At 41.4% G+C, this 18,317-nt stretch overlaps 1 protein-coding gene across 1 annotated transcript in view; it reads left to right on the top strand.

The window, feature by feature from the left end:
- The window catches only part of LOC105498820 (uncharacterized), a 55,238-nt gene that overhangs the window by 17,589 nt on the left and 19,332 nt on the right, over nt 1-18,317 (top strand). Inside the window, exon 5 of the mRNA XM_071077411.1 lies at nt 10,391-10,489. Coding sequence (XP_070933512.1) covers nt 10,391-10,489 — 99 coding nt within the window. The remainder of the gene's footprint in view (nt 1-10,390; nt 10,490-18,317) is intronic.

The following is an 18,317-nucleotide window of genomic DNA, read 5'->3' on the forward strand; positions in this document are numbered from 1 at the left end:
ATAGTACTAATAGAAAAGACTCTTTAAGTCTGATAAGAAACATTAACAATTGATTCTCTCTGAAGCCTGCTACTTGGAGGCTTCATGTACATGATAAAACCTTGGTCTCCATAACCTCTTATCATAACTCAGACATTCCTTTCTATTGATAATAACTCTCTCAACCAACTGTCATCATTAAAGCTTTGAATGCACCTATGACCTGGAAACTCCCACTTTAGTTGTTCCACCATTCTGGACGAAACCAATACACATCTTACACATATTGATTGATGTCTTATGCCTCCCTAAAATGTATAAAACTGAATTGTGGCCCAATCGCCTTGGGCACATGTTCTCAGGATCTCCTGAAGGCTGTGGTCACAGGCCATTGATCGCTCATATTTGGCTCAGAATAAATCTCTCCAAATATTGTATAGAGTTTGACTTTTTTTGTCAATAATATTTATAATAACTCCTTTGAAGTCTGCTAAATGCACCATTTGAGTCCTTACAAAGGCAGTTTCCATTGCCTGTTTTTTTAATGTCCCAGTGTATAGGTGATATGTTCTTGATTCTATGAGTGTCTCACTATTTTGTTGTTGAAAACTCAACATTTTAGGCTGGGCATGGTAGCTCACGCCTGTAATCCCAGCACTTTGGGAGGCTGAGGCAGGCAGATCACTTGAGGTCAGGAGTTCAAGACCAGCCTTGCCAACCGATGAAACCCTGTCTCTACTAAAAATACAGAAAATTTAGCCAGGCATGGTGGCACACACCTGTAGTCCCAGCTATGTGGTAGGCTGAGGCAGAGGAATTGCTTGAACCCGGGAGGCAGAGGTTGCAGTGAGCCTAGATCACACCACTGCCCTCCAGCCTGGGCAACAGAGTGAGACTCTGTCTCAAAAAAATAAAGAAAAAAAGAAAAAAGAAAAGAAGAGAAAAGCCAACATTTTTGAGAATATATTATAGCACGTCTCATACTGATTGCCCTCTGAGGGCTTGTTGGTGTTGCTTGCTTGAGCATATGTTTAGGGTCTTGGCTGGACTCCAGTGAAATCTATTTCCCTGGCAACGTGCAGCCTATGATGTTGCTCTTCCATGAGTGCCATCTTGGGTGTGGAAACTGTCTCTCTGACCATCAGGATGACTGTGGTCTTGTTGAGCTTATGTCTGGTTTGTTCTTGGTGTCACAACAGATCTTAGCCTGTTCTAGTGGCCTGCTGATTTCTCTGTTGTTCTCAACGATGCCCTAAGGTATAAATTCCTCCAGTCAAATCCCATTAAAGTCAGTGCTGCTTGCAGGACAGCTGTTACCAGTCTTTGAGGCCTGCTCCCACACTGGGAGACCTCTGAGCTGCCTCTTTTCCTCTGTTAGTATTCCAGCTGGTCTCTGTTTCGCTTCTTGCTCCTGGCATCATTGTCGCTCCTGGCATCTATGTTTTACTTGTTGCTCCTTTTAATTGTTAAGGACCTTCTTGTTTTTGAGAATACTTAGCTGGGACTTTGTCCTCTATTTCAAATAAAGTCGGCCCCCTTAGGGTGAGCTAGGGAGCTCTCTGCTCTTACAACCTGCCTTTCCACTGGGAAGAAACTCGCTCTCTTGCACTGGAGCTGGGAGTAGAGACAGTGGCCTGCTTCTCCTGGGCTGACACCCTGACTCTACTAGCAGGGCACTGGGTGGGGACAGTAGCCTTCTGTGAGTGAAACTTCTGTCTTATGAGGGTGCTAGGGAAGTGGCAATTAGAGTCCCTGGGGTAAAGCATCCACTCTACGAGTAGCGGCTTGGTGGGGAAAGGGAGCCCCAGTTCTCTTGATGCAGTTTCCTGGGATGGAGCTTCCGCAACCAGCAGATGGGTGTCCTGGGATGCAGTTTCTGCAACTAGAAGATGGGGGTGAGGGGATGGGAGAGGCCCATGGCCTGCCCTGCTGGGGTAAAACTGGAGCTCTAGACTGGAGCAGGGGGAGAGCATACCCATCTTCTTGGCGGCCTCCACCCAGAGTAGAGCTTGCGTCATGCTGAACATTGGGGAGGAGATGAGAGCGGGTCATGGCTCAGATGATGCGGACTCTTGTGTTCTTACTGAGATCTTACCATTTTTCTAAAAAATAGTTTTCTACTTGCTGTGTGTCTTTAGGGCAATTCCCAGAGATTTTTACATGTTTTATTTTTTATAATTTTTGCCACTCAAATAATTGTTTCATTGGAGAGAGCTTCCACTAAACTATCCACTCTCATTCAAGAACTGTTTCTCTTCTTTTTTCCTGAGGCACCGAAGTTAAAGGGTTTTTATTGAGGGGGTTGGGGTGGGGAGAGCAGTGTGTGCCTCTCTGGGCAGGCAGGACAAGACATGGAGAATACCAGGTGGAACACCTTGGCTGGCCGGATTCCAAGGACCCGAGGAACAAGCGCCAGGACATAGGCCTCCTACTGTCAGATTTTCTTGGGGCTGAAGTATTAGTAGCAACCTCCTCGTGCCTGACCCAGACAAATAATCTTTATGCCCTCCTTGGAGTGTATGCTTAAGTTTACAGACAGTGGAAAATTAAGCTTACACAACTGACACTATGTGACAAATAACTAGTCTTATTTTTTCAGTTTGATGGTACTCAAATGGATTTGCTTATTTAAGTTCATACGTGGTATGACGAGTGATCCACAGGGGAAATTTAGCTAAACATAAAAAAAAAAAAAAAGAGAAAAATTGTAACATTATTTTGGAGAGTCTTCAAATATAAAGTATTAAATGTGTGGATGTTAAATGCTGTTACATATTACTATGCTGGGAATCATCATCTATTTTAAGGGTACTTGGAAAAAACTGCCTAGAAACAAGGAACAGAGATTATATTTTCTGACTCAAATATGGTTTAGTATGAATAGGCATTTCCTGCTTGTCCGTAAACATCTGTTTTATTGGAAAATGTTTGAAAGAGTTGATTGATTTCAATTTCCAAGTTTGATCTGGGTCGAGATTGCTACCGTGAAACTAAATTCAAAATGACAAGATTGTTAAATAATGTATATTTTGTTATTATTAACATAGATAGCTGTAAATTTTGATTGCCAGGTAGATATGGAAGAGATGACTGATTGACCAGAATTGTCCACAGTTTTGAACTGTTGGCTATACTTTCACCTTTGGGTGTGTGAGTCCTCAAGATGCAGCTCACTCCTCTCCAAACGGGGTGCTCTGTGATTTGTGTCAAAGACAAAATAGATTACAAAGAAACTCTGGGGACTTTGAGGCCAGGTGGGGATAAATGAGTGCAGAATTTATAAGTAGAACAGACTCGATAAAGAACCCTCTGATGTTTCAAAAATAATATATATCTAATAGAAAAATTAATAAAAGGGGTAAAATATAAGACACCTCAAATCCCAATCTTAGAGGCAAATATGCTCCAACTTTTATTAATATTTTAGTGTCTGTCTCTGCACATACAGAAATGTAAGTGTAAATGTTGTTACATATGTGATTTAGTAAGCTGACTGTTGGATTAGATAGCATGTTGTGGAAATACTTCCATACTATCTTCTTATTGACTGTATATCATTCTCTTGAATGCATGAAACATGAGGTTATTAACCAACCAAAGCTCCATCTCCCGCTTGGTGTCCCAGTTGTAGAAGTCAACACATCCTTTCTCCATTTTTCTGTCTCTTTTTTCTTTTTGTTGCAAGCTATTTTGGGTCAGGGTTTCATCTCTAGCAATGGAAATTGCCTGAAAATATGCTACAACATTGTGTTGTCGTGAAAACTAAAAGAGATAACTTGTGCAAGATCCTTGACATCAATGAATATTTTATTTCCAGCTCCCTAGATTTCAGGGTTTTTTCCCCCACATACATAGCAACTTCCACAGCATCTTTTACTCAAGATGAGGCCCTTCCCTCTTCTCATTGCACTTAAGAGCACCTATCACAGACTTTTGCTTATAAGAGATACTAAATAAACATGTATGAAAGCTCCATGAACTTTGCTAAATTCTTATATTTTTATAATTTTTTTGACAGAGTCTCACTCTGCTACCCAGGCTGGAGCACAGTGGCACAATCTCAGCTCACTGCAAGCTCCGCCTCTCGGGTTCACGCCATTCTCCTGCCTCAGCCTCCTGAGTACCTGGGACTACAGGTGACCACGACCACACCAGGCTAATTTTTTGTATTTTTAATAGAGACGGGGTTTCACCGTGTTAGCCAGGATGGTCTCAATCTCCTGACCTTGTGATCCCCTCACCTCGGCCTCCCGAAGTGCTGAGATTACAGAAATTTTGCTAAATTATTTACACAGATTATCTAATTCTTTCTTCAACGCAGCCTGTGAAGTGGGTACTATTATTGTCTCCATTTAATAGATGAAGAAACTGAGTAAGAGGAGATTAAGTTGTACGCCCAAGGCCACATAGGCTGGAAGTTGTAGAGTTGAGATTTGAACTAAGGTCTCTCTGCTTCTAGAGTCCCTGTGGCTAGTTTTGTTCTTTAAAGTTCCAGAGACCTGAAGTGAGTACATATCAACCCGGAAAACCACTTCCAGGAGTAAGCATACAATTTTTTCAGACTCGGTGATGTGTTTTCACAGCTCAAAACACAGACTAACAACTTTGCATTAGTTCGGCAAATAAGAAGAATGTCATTGTAATCTCAGCAAAAAGAGAAAACTGTGGTGCCTTGAGTCCTCCTTGTGATCACTTATGCAGGCCACTCCTCACAGGATGAAGCAGTTTGCAGGCAGAGTCTGCCATTAAAGGGGTCGTGACTACCTCTGGGAATACACTCTGGTCCAGAGCACACCAGGCCCCAGGAATTGTGACCTTCTTTTATCTGGATACAGGAAAGAGAAATGATCCTTGAGGTCCAGGGTGCATATTGGAGTGGTGGAATAGGAGCTAGGGGGAGAGAGGTTATCATCCTTCTTGTGGGTGTTAAAGAAATAACCAAATTAGAATGACAGTGACATGTATATTTCACATTCCTCAGCCATTTTCATGGCGTTATTGGGAAATGTGCCTGGGAATTAGATTTTCTTATATATTTGTCAAGCCCTGGGAGTGTTATTTGAAAGCGTGCTACTTCTTTATGTAATTTAATACTTTTGTCCTTGGAAAATGTCTGAGATATTGCTGACCAGGGATGTTATTAGTATACAGCTGATAACACTGTTTTTGTTTTACTCTGATACATCTTGATAGCAAGCCAAATTAACACGACATTCTGCACCTGACGATCTACCATCTAACTTTCCTAGATAAATTCTGAGAAATAAAAATAAAGTTCTAAGTCCCCTAATTAACTGAATGGACTCCCTCTTTGCCCAAGGAGCCCCAGAGAAGCCTTAAAAACTGAGTTCCCAGCCACGCCGGGCACATGCAGGTGGGACACGCCTTGTTATACCACCTCCCTCACTGCCATCGATCTTCCTTCTCTAAGAGTTAGACAGAAACCAGCTCTTTTGAAAGACTCGCTTCACCTTGAAAGGCATTCCTTCCTGATAAAAGACCATCGGCCATAGACTGGCTGTGGCAGGTATTCACAGGCCGTACACAACATGCCTCTGTGTCCTTGCTTTCACTTTATGACACACAGAGTGAAATTATAATGCAATTAAATGTGAGTCTCGGCCAGGCGCAGTGGCTCACGCCTGTAATCCCAGCACTTTGGGAGGCCGAGGCGGGTGGATCACGAGGTCAGGAGTTCAGGACCAGCCTGGCCAAGATGGTAAAACCCCATCTATATGAAAAATACAAAAACTTAGCCAGATGTTGTGGCGGGCACCTGTAATCCCAGCTACTCGGGAGGCTGAAGCAGAGAGTTGCTTGAATCCATGAGGCGGGGATTGCAGTGAACTGAGATCGTGCCACTGCATGCCAGCCTGGGCAAGTGAGACTCTTATCTCAAAAAAAAAAAATACATATATATATATATGTCTCCACCCCAAATGAATGTAAGATGTATGTAACATGGATGTTTGCTTGCTATGAATGTGTGCACCCCCTTCATAATTATTCCTAGCTCTTCCTATAAGTATTGAATATGTATACTTAGCCAGCCCATTTAGCACAAATTTCTGTCTCACCTTTCCCTCCCTTAAAGTGCCTGCTTTTGGTTTCTTCCAGAAGCTATGCTTCCCAGCCTGCACAGTGGGCAGCCTGCTGGCTGCAAGCCTTTGTAAGAGATAATACTCTCCTCTCCAAATTTATGAATCTCATGATTCTTCAGTTGACAGTTACCCAAGCCATATACTTCTTAGTTGATGAATATTTCTTAAGTGAAGAGCCGCTGAACTTTAATACAAAATTCACATATTTATTTATCTTTAAAACGCTGTGTAATTGGCTGGGTGTGGTGGCTCACGCCTGTAATCCCAGCACTTTGGGAGGCTGAGGCAGGCGGATCACCTGAGGTCGAGAGTTCGAGACCAGCCCGACCAACAGGGAGAAATCCCGTCTCTACTAAAAATACAAAATTAGCTGGGTGTGGTAGTGCATGCCTGTAATCCCAGCTATTCGGGAGGCTAAGACAGGAGAATTGCTTGAACCCAGGAGGTGGAGGTTGCAGTGAGCCAAGATTGAGCCATTGCACTCCAGCCTGGACAACAAAAGTGAAACTCCATCTCCAAACAAACAAACAAACAAACAAACAAAAAAACACAGTATAATCTATTCTACAGCACATTTCTATGATGATCAAAAGTGGAAGCCCAATATGGAGAAACAGAGACATACCTGCAAAGATTTTTGTATACAGTTTTTTCAAGATCTCAGCTTTCCAGTATAAAACATACATACTTTATGTGGACAAACCAATGGGAAATTGTCCTTACATCTCTCTGCCAACTGCATCTTCTTCCAACATCTATTATGTATGCAATGTCTACTGAGCATTATGCAGGCCTAAGCCCTGGGGGTGCAAGACAGGTAAGGTCTCTATTTTGCAGAAGCAAACAGTTTAGCAGGCAGATAGGCAATTAACAGTTAACTGATGATAAGTATGTGATATGTAAAGGAATGTTTAATAAGAGCCTTTTCTTTTGAAACAGGACACAGTCGCAGCTACTGGTTCTTATACCGAGGCTTTGACTAGAATAACATTATTAGGTGAAGCTCCAGCAAAGTCAACTTGAAAAGAGTCTCTATGGCCAAGTGTAAAAAGTAAAGTAGAGGAAGTAGCAGTAAGACCAATTTGGAATAAATAGTAACTTCTCTTAGAAGCAAAATTTATTCAAAGTCCTGTGCTAATCTTAAATATCTGCTAGCCGTAATAAAAAAAATCAATATACTTTATGTTCTTAGCTCCCACAATTTAGCCTAAATATTTGTCCTGGCATGGTTATACTGGTCCAAGCAAGCATTAGGTTATAGCCTGTTCCTCTTCATTATTTGAAAGTGTTTTTACCTTTCTCAGCATTCCACAAGTTAATTCCTCCTTCCTTTGTTCTCCTCTACCTTTGCCTCTTTTAAAAAGTTCTAAGTTGCTAGCCAATAGGGACAAATACAGAATGTGAGGTCCCGTTCCAGTCAATGGAAACTGCACACAGCAGTAGGGTGGACGCGTCTGGTTATAAATGACCCTGTCTCCTTTGTTCGGTGTACTCTCGTGGCAAAACTGCTGGTGAGTGTACCCTTTCTGCAGGAAGTAAAAATGACCTTACTAAATAAATTCAATTTATGTTCAAGTGCTTTTTCTTTATGGCACCAAAGAACAAGCATTTGAAACACAACTAATTCCTGCTGCACTTTATGTGAATAATCAAGTCAAGTGTAATAAGCCAAAAACTTATTTTGCACACAAATTGCTCTTACTGTAATTTCTCTTTAGTAGAAAAGGAGGGCTAGAGAAACAGAGAAAAATTGTTTCAAAGGAAAACTGTAACACCTGTTACTGAATTCCAGCCCTGACTTTTGTTTTAGAGTGCAGATCAAATCATGACATTTCTTCCTACAATAATCCTCTAAAGAGTACCAGCTTATAATTTTTTTCATGTTTTTAGTTGGTGCCCTAATGAAATAGGTTCCTTTTTCTGTTCTGACACACAGATTCTCTTGTGATTAGCAAGTTATTAATGTTATTTATCTCATGTAGTTTTACTTCTGAGAAAATCAGAATCATATATCCATAAGACTAGAGGTGATTTGACAAAGCCTGTGAATCTCCCTCATTTGGAATCCTGCCGGGCCCCATCTGTTTTTCATTGCAAATGCCCTGCTGCTATAACTATACAAGCACCCTCCCTCTAGGCCCAGGGACTATCACGTAAGAGGTCAGTGTGTGAGATTGCAAGGGCCAGTTCTGTGGGATAGAATTAGTTTAGACCCTCCAAATCACAGATACCTAAATAGCTAGTAAAATAAGGGACTTTGCCTCCTGGGTTATTATGTATGTGACACCCTTTTATCCATCCCAACCATAAAGAATTTCCTGCTTCCCATAGAATTAAAAGAAAATTACTGAGAGGTTATAAAGACACCTTGTGACAAAGCTTGCTGGGTGTAATATGGCCAGTTATGAGATTTATGCATATATATATATTATTTATTTGTTTATTTATTTTTGAGACAGAGTCTTGCTCTGTCGCTCAGGCTGGAGTGCAATGGCACAATCTCTGTTCACTGCAACCTCTGCCTCCCGGGTTCAAGTGATTTTTCTGCCTCAGCCTCCCAAGTAGCTGGGATTACAGGCATGTGCCACCATGCTCAGCTAATTTTTGTATTTTTTGTAGAGACCAGGTTTCACCATGTTGGTCAGGCTGGTCTTGAACTCCTGACCTCATGATCTGCCTGCCTCGGCCTCCTAAAGTGCTGGGATTACAGGCGTGAGTGGCCGGCCTATATATGTATATTTTTAATGTTTATTATGAGCCACCTTGGGACAAATTAGTAAAAGACTGCAAAAATCATTGAGGCACAACAAAAGTCTCTAACTTCCTTAGCTTAAAAAGCTTTAACAGTGCTTATATTTTGTATAGTTAATTGCAATAAGTCTGTAACTAAAACCAAGATCACAGTAGCTCAGCATGTAGAATTGAAAGGTAGATAAGTCAATTTTGTAAACTTGCCTTTGGCTTTTAGTTTGTAGGCTCTTTATTACCGAAAAAAATGTTTTAAGGACTAATGAATGCCTGTCTACATCCATCCCTGTCTGGCCTAGAACATTTAAATTGGCTATACATCTTTTGGCCCTAAGTCCCTTGGCCATAGGGGTCCCACTGAGGGACAGGAGGGACCCAGAGCAGGCAGCCATACCGCTTTGACTATGCTATGGGACACAGTGAAAGTTCGGTGACCACTGATGTTGCTTCTGGCAAATCTTGGCCAGAAGAGGAGAATGTAAAACAAATACAAAATTCTAAGCCCCCAATCAGGACCCCTTCTCTCAGCCAAGAGCATTCTAAAGTTAACCTGAAAAACTAGTTTAGTCCATGATGGAAGTGGGGGTTTGGTGGGAGGAGGGCTTCGAACCTGTCTCACAGCTGACCAGAATTAACATCAACACAGAGACCCGAAGACTGGTAGACTCTTTGAGACTGAGAAGAAATACTTACAATCTGTTCTCTTTGAAGCCTGCTACCTGGAGGCTTCATCTACATGGTAAACTTTAGCATTTGCAACCCCTTATCATAACCCAGATTTCTTTCTATTGATTCCAGGTCTTAAGATATTAACTCCCTCAACCATTTGCCAATCAGAAAATCTTTGGATCTGCTCATGACCTGGAAGTCCCTGCTTTCCAGACTGAACCAATGTACATCTTAAACGTATTGATTAATGTCTTAGATCTCCCTAAATGTATAAAACCACCTTGGGCACAGTTCTCAGGATCTCCTGAGGGCTGTGTCATGGGCCATTGGTTGCCCATATTTAGCTCAGAATAAATCTATTTAAATATTTTACAGAGTTTGACTCTTTTTGTTTACATTGGGTAACCATCACCATGATCAAGACATAGAGAATTCCCATTATCTAAGAAATTGTCACCTTACAGCCAGTCCCCAATCCTCTAGAGCCTATTAAAAAATACACACACACACAAACACACACACACACAACTTAGCCGAGTGTGGTGGCATGCACCTGTAGTCCCAGCTACTTGGGAGGCTGAGGTGGGAGAATCCCCTGAACGGGAGGCAGAGGTTGCAGTGAACCGAGACCACGCCATTGCACTCCAGTCTGGCTGACAGTGAGACTCTGTCTCAAAAAAAAAAAAAAAGAAATTGATTTCTATCATCTTAGATTGGTTTTCTCTATTCTTGAACTTTATTTAAATGAGATCCTTACATTTATTTATGTACTTTTTTTTTTTACATCTCCCAAGGCTCTGTCATTCACATTTGTGTACTCTTGTGTGTCCAGTTTCATCTGCTCAACCTCATAGTTTCAAGATTCAACCATGTTGTTTATTTATTTTTTGCAGATTGTGGTAACTGTGACTTATGATAAGAAATACACTGTATTTGGTCTTGTCCCTGTTTTCTGGCATACAGCTCCTATCTGCCTTGGAATCTCCAAAATGGTAAGTGCCTTTTTGTATGCTAAGGAGATGACTGATGGGTGAGGGGGAGCTCCTAGATAGCCTCAGGATGGGGCTGGTTGCCATGGGAACCAATCACGTGATTAGCAGCTTGGCACCCTCAGCCCCAAGTGGATCTCTGGGGAGAAGTGAGGGGCTGAAGGCTGAGTTGATCACCAAGGGCCCATACATTAATCGATTATGCCTATGTAATGAAACATTCACAAAAACCCCAAAAGTCAAGACTTGGAGAGTTTCTGAATGATGAACCATGGAGGGTGGTGCCCCAGGAATGGCATGGAAGTGCTGTGCTTCTTCTCACATACCTTGCACTATGCATCTCTTCCATCTGATTATTTATCTGTATCCTTTCTAGTATCCTCTATAATAAATGGGTAAATGTGAGTAAAGTGTTCCCCTGAGTTCCGTCAGCTGTCCTAGCAAATTATCAAACCTGAGGAGGGGTTTGTGGGAATCCTGATTGATTGATGGATTGATTTATGAGATGGAGTCTTGCTCTGTTACCAGGCTGGAGTGCAGTGGCGTGATCTCGGCTCACTGCAACCTCCACCTCTTGGGTTCAAGAGATTCTCCTTCGACAGCCTCCCAAGCAGCTGGGAGTACAGGCTCGCACCACCACGCCCAGCTAATTTTTTTTGTGTGTATATTTTAGTAGAGACAGGGTTTCACCATGTTGGCCAGGATGGTCTCCGTCTCCTGACCTCGTGATCTGCCTGCCTTAGCCTCCTACAGTGCTGGGATTACAGGCATGAGCCACCGCACCTGGCTGAGAATCCTGATTTATAACTGGTTGGCTTAAGTGCAGGTCGTAACGTGGGGCTTGGGTCTGGCATCTAAAGGGGGAAGAGTTTTATGAGACTAAGCCCTCAACTTGTGTGATCTGATGCTATCTCCAGGTAGATAGTATCAGATTTGAACTGAATGGAAGGACACCCTGCTGTCCTTTGATGACCAGAAGTGTTTTGTATTGAGTATAGTAGGAGAAAAACAGTTTGCTTGTTTTTTCTACTGTAATCATACAGAGATATATATTTATTTGTTTGTTCTTCTGTTGATGGATATTTGAGCTATGTCTAGTTTCTTTTTTTCTTTTTTTTTTTTTGCTTTTTTGAATAGGGCTGCTATGAATATTCTTGTATGAGTCTTTTTTGTGGACTTATATTTTAATTCCTCTTGGATAAGTTCCTACAATCTAAGAGTAGAATTCCTGAGTCATGGAGCAGATGGCTGTCTGGGAAAATGCCAAGAAGGTTCCAAAGGGGTTGTATCATTTTGTGTATGAGATTTGTGCAGTGTATGATAGCTCCAGTTGCTTCACATCCTTGCCAACACTTGATGTTATCTGACTATCTCTTATTTTTTATAAAGTGTTTGTCCAATATTTTGCCCATTAAAAATTAGATTGTCTTTTGATTATTAATTTGTAGAACTGTAAAAGATATATTCTGAATTGAAGTCCTTTGCCAGATACATATTTGGCAAATATTTTCTCCTAGTCTATTGCTGCCTTTTTCATTTTCTTATCATTGTCTTGTGATAAGCATAAGTTAATTTTGGTTAAGTGAAATTGAACAATTTTCCTATTTTTAGATGAGTGCTGTTTTTTACCAGCCTAGGAATACTTTGCCTACCACATTAGATATTCTCTTATTCTTTTGAGAAATTTTATTGCTTTTATGTGTAATAGAACTCTGATGCATCTTGAACTAATTTTTGTATATAGTGTAAAATAGGAAGTGAGTTATTAATTTTCTACACAAATGTCCAGTTGTTTCGGCACAATTTCTTGAAAGGACTTTCCTTTTCCCTTTTCATTGCTTTGATGCTTCTGTCAAAAATCTCTTAATTGTATACATGTGGGTCTACTTCTGGACTTCCTATTCTGTTTAATGATCTATTTATCCTTATACCAATACCATACTGTCTTGATTACTGTACTACATTAAGACTTAAAATTAGGTATTTATTTCCCCATTTTACTTTTTAAGACTGTTTGGGTTATTGTAGGTCTTTTTCATTTCCATATAAATATTTAAAAATTAGCTTGTTAATTTCTACAAACAAGCCCTCTTTGGATTTTTGTTGGTATTGTATTGAATATATAGGTAAACTTGGGGAGAAATGATACCTTAACAATAGTGACTCTTTCAATCTATGAACGTAGTATAACTCTCCATTAATTTAGGTCCTTTTTAATTTCTTTTAGCAATGTTTTATAGTTGTCAGTGTACAGATCTTACACACCTTATTTACTTATTTCTAAGTATTTTATATTATTATAAAATGGTATGTGGCTTTTTGTAAATTTCATTTACCATTTTTATTGATATTATATAAGTATGCAGTTGAAATTTATAGATTTACTTCATATCCTGAGACTTTAGTAAGTTCACTTGTGTGTTATAGTGCTTTCTTTGTAAATTCCTTAGTTTTTTTATGTAAAGAGTCATGTCGTCTGCAAATGGAGGAAGTTTCTTTTCCTTTTCCAGCTTTATATTTTTTATTTAATTATTTATTTTTTTGCCTTATAGCAATGGCTAGAACTTCCAGTACAACCTTGAGTAGAACTGGTGGATGTGAACATTCCTACCTCCTTTCTCATCTTAGGGAAAAGTGTTCATGTCACCATCAGTATGACACCAGCTATAAGTTTTCTATAGATGCTCCTTATTGGGTTGATAAAGTGTCCTATTTCCTTATTGTTAAGTATAATTTCTCCAAGAGTCTTTGAGATCTCTTTTCAGTTGAAGGATTTTTAAAATGCCAATAAATTCAAAAAGCATTATTTCACAAACAGTGCTAATTATGTTCTGTTCTCTAAGCATCAACTCATTTAAATCTGAAATAAGGTCAGGGTGCTGTTCTTTACATTTTCTGGTAGAGGAAACTGAGGCACAGGTTGGCAGAGAAGGTTCTCAAGATCAGACATCTAGAAAGTGGCACAGCCAGACGGTCTGGCTCCTGAGATCATAGGCTAGGCTGCTCCTATAACCTTACACTTGTGGTTACTGTAAATCGCTTCTGCCATCACTTGACCATCTGAAAGTAGCAGATGCTACTGAAAAACACCTTCTTTTGGGGGTGGAGAGGGGATGACTGCTGAGTGTTTTAGTAGGAGTACATTTCTACAGCATAGTTATAGCAGCCTGCATTGCAGAAATGTAAGTTGACCTAAACTACATATTCATACATGTGATTTCTCTTTTATTTCCTCAGAATATTAAAAAAATGAGGATACTGATTTTATTCCTCAAAACAAGTTTAAGTTTTATTTTTAGTTAGAAGCTACCTCCATGGCTTTCCATAAAATATGTATTTTCCTTAACTCAAGAGATAAGAAAGCAACTGTCTTCATGACCCAAAGCAGTATCTTTTCAAATGTTTTATTTGGCAAGATCAACATATTTAGTTTTTGTAATCTCTACAGTGTATATTCTTTGTGCTTTTCCAGTATAATACTATATGTCTTATATACAGCAACAAAAATTGGCATGCATATTTTTATATGTGTCAATATATGTATGTGAATGTATACATATATTCTGTCCATATGTGTATTTTGTTTAGGTGTGAAATAGTAACAATGGCTGCTATTTCCTCAGTGTCCACTTTGTGTAGGCAACCAGGGGCTTTATATTTACTGTCTTTAAGTCTTACGAAAATTTTGCAAAATAGGTATTGTCACTGCCGTGATCCAATGATAATTTGGAGACAGGAAAGATTAATCACTCCGTTGAAGGAATACAGACAGTAAGTAGTCAAGCTGGGGTTATTTCTGGAATTCCAATCCAAACCCATTAGTGGTGGCGATTTGAATGATTCTTGCGCAATGGTCCTGGTGCTGTGTGGCTATTCAGAAGGAAGGACACAGGAAGGACAAACGCTAGTGTTGAGGCAATGTGTGGGCAACCCTTGCTAGCACATGTGTTGTTTGGTGGCATGAGGTTCTCAATTAACATGAACCGCACCTGCTCAAGCTTGTTTACTGGAGGCACAGCTCACTCAGCGGGATCTAATGGGAATGCCCTCATTTGGTTTTGGTCACAGTCCTGAGAGTGTGACAAACCACATAAAAGGGGAACCAGGCCTCCCACCAGGTGCCCAAGGGTGTTGCAGACCAGGGCCACCTCTTTTCTTTTCTTCGATGTGAGTGCTGAGAAGACTTGCTTAGCATGTGCTGCTCAAAAAATACTTGGGAGCGAATGAATAGAAAAATGGACAAATGGACTTTTCTATGGTTCAGTCATTAATAGCCCCTGCCCTCGAGCCTACCGCCCCAGCCCACCTGCTCGTGTTGTATGGAATTTCCTCCTCACTCTGACAGTTGCACTGGCTTCACATGGCCTTTCGGGAATAGCACCTGCGCTACCCTCCAGGTGAACTGCTCTGTGGGGGGCAAATGTGAGCAGAGTGTGAGGCTCAGCCCACAGGGAACATTTCCTTGTGTGGGGCGGTGGGGTAGGCCAGGCTTAGCGTCCGGGACACACGTCCACTGAGATGGGTTGTGACTAGGGGATGGAGCTGAAGATGCTCATGAAAGCCCAAGACGCCTTGGGGAGGGTGGGAGGCTTGGCCTGGGATGACTCCCCTCCTTATCCCTAGGCAGACAGGTGACTTTGGGTCCCTATGGCAAGCCCTGAGAGTTTTCAGTTTCTGCATCTGCAAGAAGGAAGTTGGAACAATAATAACGAACGTTTGTTAGAACACGAAGTGTCACATACGCTGCTTACAACTTTATGTGCATTGTGTTCTTTAATCTTTGGATAAGTGACCCCGGGGATTATCACATCTCACAGATGAGAAACTGAAGCTTAGAGGGGTTCACAACTTGCCCAAGATGGCACAGCTGGTACCAGCAGAGCAGGGTCCAACCTGAGCCTGACTCCAAACCCAGGCTGCCTGTGTGACCTTCACCATCCCGATAGTTCCAAGTGCACTTCTGACCTCTTACTTTTGCCCCTGGAGAGTGAGAGACTTTGCAGCTGTAACAACCTCACTTCACCTTTTATGCAAATCTCATGTATAATTTCATAAACTTTATTTTTGAAAAAAGTTAATTCCCCAGAGGCCTTCCCTAGCTGACTTGGCCTCAGATGGCCAGCAGAGGGCAATGTAGTCTCAGGGAGGTGCCCTCCCTTCCCCTGGGCTGGGAACTGTGAAAATCTAACCACCGCTAGCAAAAACCAGTCTCAGCTGGAAAGGGCCTAATCTTGGAGAAGATGTTGGAGAATACATAGCAATAGATTCAGATGAAATCCTGTCTCAGTAGGCACACTTAGAATATTGTTCCTTGGATGGCATTAGAAAGGGAACCTTTTTTTTTTTTTTTCTTTGTAATATAGAGTTCTCATTTTATTCCATGCATGAAAAGAAATGATAAAGGTTTTGTGCTTTTTCTCATCTCTATTAATAGAAGTTATTAACATGCTTATAATAGAAACCATTTCACCTTCACTGGAACTGATGATGATGCTTCATGATAGCACAGTGGTGCCGTGTTGCCAAGTATTAGATATGGTCCAATGTCTCAAAAATTACCAATCGAAAGGATTTGTGAGTATCACGGGTTGTTTTTAAGATCTTTATAATTATTATTTTTAGACTTGGTATCTTTTATATCCGTACACTGCTAGGATTAAAATCTGAAAGTCGGATTGCCCTAATAAACTAGTAGGAGCTCCTTGGGTGACAAAGCCACTCTGACAGTGACTTCATTGGTCGCTCATTGGCCACATACCCTCGCCTGGTTCTCTGAGGCCCAGCGCAGGATGTGGTGAACACTAGTTTTTATTTTCTTTGCAATAGTTCACTTAATTCTTGGTGAATTGTAGTGAATAAATTATTGTCAACACCTTTTGAGCACCCAGCATGCCAGAGCATTTATAAACAAAGACAATTGACAGAAGATGTAGAATACAAACGTTTGAGCGCTTAAGGGCGAGTGCTTCTTAAGTGCTTTATCTGTATGACCATGTTAAGTCCTCACAACAGCCCTATAGGTATTATCGTCAACCACATTTGACAGATGGGAAATCTCACCCAGAGGTGCTATGGAACTTGCGCAAGATCACAGAGCTGTGAGAGCAGAGCAGGGAGGCAGCCCCGGATGGGTGGATTTCAAAGCCTGCACTCTCCATTCCCACTCCTTCCTGCTTCTCAGTGTCACCAAGAGCAAATCTCATGAGCTCTAGAGCATCCTGGCAACCTTCTGGGAGGGATGCTCTTTACCTTGATCTATCTATGTTGGGTTCCAGAATCTTCTCCCTAAATGTAAATGTAACCAGAACTGTTGGTAACTCACTCACACCCCTGTGGTCTGTGGATTCTATCTGAGTTTCAACTTCTTCTTTGCCTGAAGACATTCTCCTAAGCCTCAGGAGGTCTCTCTGCCCACGTCCGGGGTGGTTTGAGTGCTGGGGAATTAATAGCCCTGGCAGCCCTCCACCAATGACTGACAGGCTGGTGTCTGAATGTCCCGGCTCCCTCGTCCCTCAGGAAGATGCACAGGTGGTTCTGCAGTTTTCTTGTGCTCCAGTGGCTCATAACTGGGCTGCCTTCCCTTCCTGGTCTCACCTTCCCCTCCTGGTTCCATGTCCCTACTCCCTTGCTGGGGTATCATGCACCTGCCAAATACATTCTTTCTACTGGGATCTCAAATCTGCGTCTGCTTCTGAAAAAGCAAAGGTAGAAGGGATGCAAGTGTCCACATTTAAAAGTAACTTGGGACTTCCTGAAGATATCCAAGGATTTTTTGGGAAAGACCGAATTTACATTCTGAAATGAGAGCTGGCATCGGTTTAATGAACATACTAATTAAAAAGCTCCCCTTGGCAGCGAGTTGGTGCTTCCTTCCTGTCATGATGGTTTAGGGAGTGGGGTCTGGGTCACCTCTTCTCGTGACCTGAGTGCTTTGTGATCACTTACATGGCTTGTGCACTTCCCTCTTCAGTGCCTGGTTCTGGATCCTGGTAGCACCTTCATCTGTGCTTGTGGCCAAGAATGGGCATTGCTGCTACAGTCATGGCCCTGCCCTGCACACATGGATCTACCTTCTCTTCTTTGTGGCCTACCTTCCTGGCTCAGGGAGGCCGCCTCTGCTTGGATTCCAGGTGGAAAATGGATGCTCCCCTTGAAGACTGCTTTTCTGTGTAGCAGAGAGCACATTATTTATACTAACAGTAAATCCATGGATTCTGTCTTCTAATGACAGGTTGGTTATTTACTATGTGCCAGGCATTATTAGAAGTTCTTTGCTTATATTAATTCAATTATCATAAAACTCTGTGAAGTATGTGCTATTATTTTCTTCAGTTTACAGATAAACTAAGGGACAGAGAATTCAAACCACTTGGCCAAAGCTATACAGTGAGTAAATGATACTATCTTGTGGCAGATACAGATTTGTAATGGACGAAACCAAAATATTTCACCTCCAAATATCCTTCTTCGACATATTTTGAGGTGGCTGTTCAGAGGGCCTGCAAACAGAGGTAGCCGTGCAAAGCTGTCCTTTGCAGGGAGATTTGCGTCTGTACAGAATCAGCATGGTGCAGCCAGGTTTTCTTTGAGGCTCACCCTTGTCCAGATCAAGAAAATATTAACAGAGTCTGACACCTTAAATTTCTGAAATAAACATTTACCATCTATTCTCTCTGAGGACTGCTACCTGTAAGCTTTCACCTGTATAATAAGACCACATTTGCAAGCCAGACCTCCTCTTCTTTTCCTGCCATAACCTGCCTTGACATCATAACTTGATTTACTGCCACAACCAGTTTTTGGGTGTACTCCAAGCCCACATTTTTTTTGT

This window comes from Macaca nemestrina, chromosome 14 (assembly GCF_043159975.1).
Source record: "Macaca nemestrina isolate mMacNem1 chromosome 14, mMacNem.hap1, whole genome shotgun sequence".
Taxonomy (NCBI): Eukaryota; Metazoa; Chordata; class Mammalia; order Primates; family Cercopithecidae; genus Macaca; species Macaca nemestrina.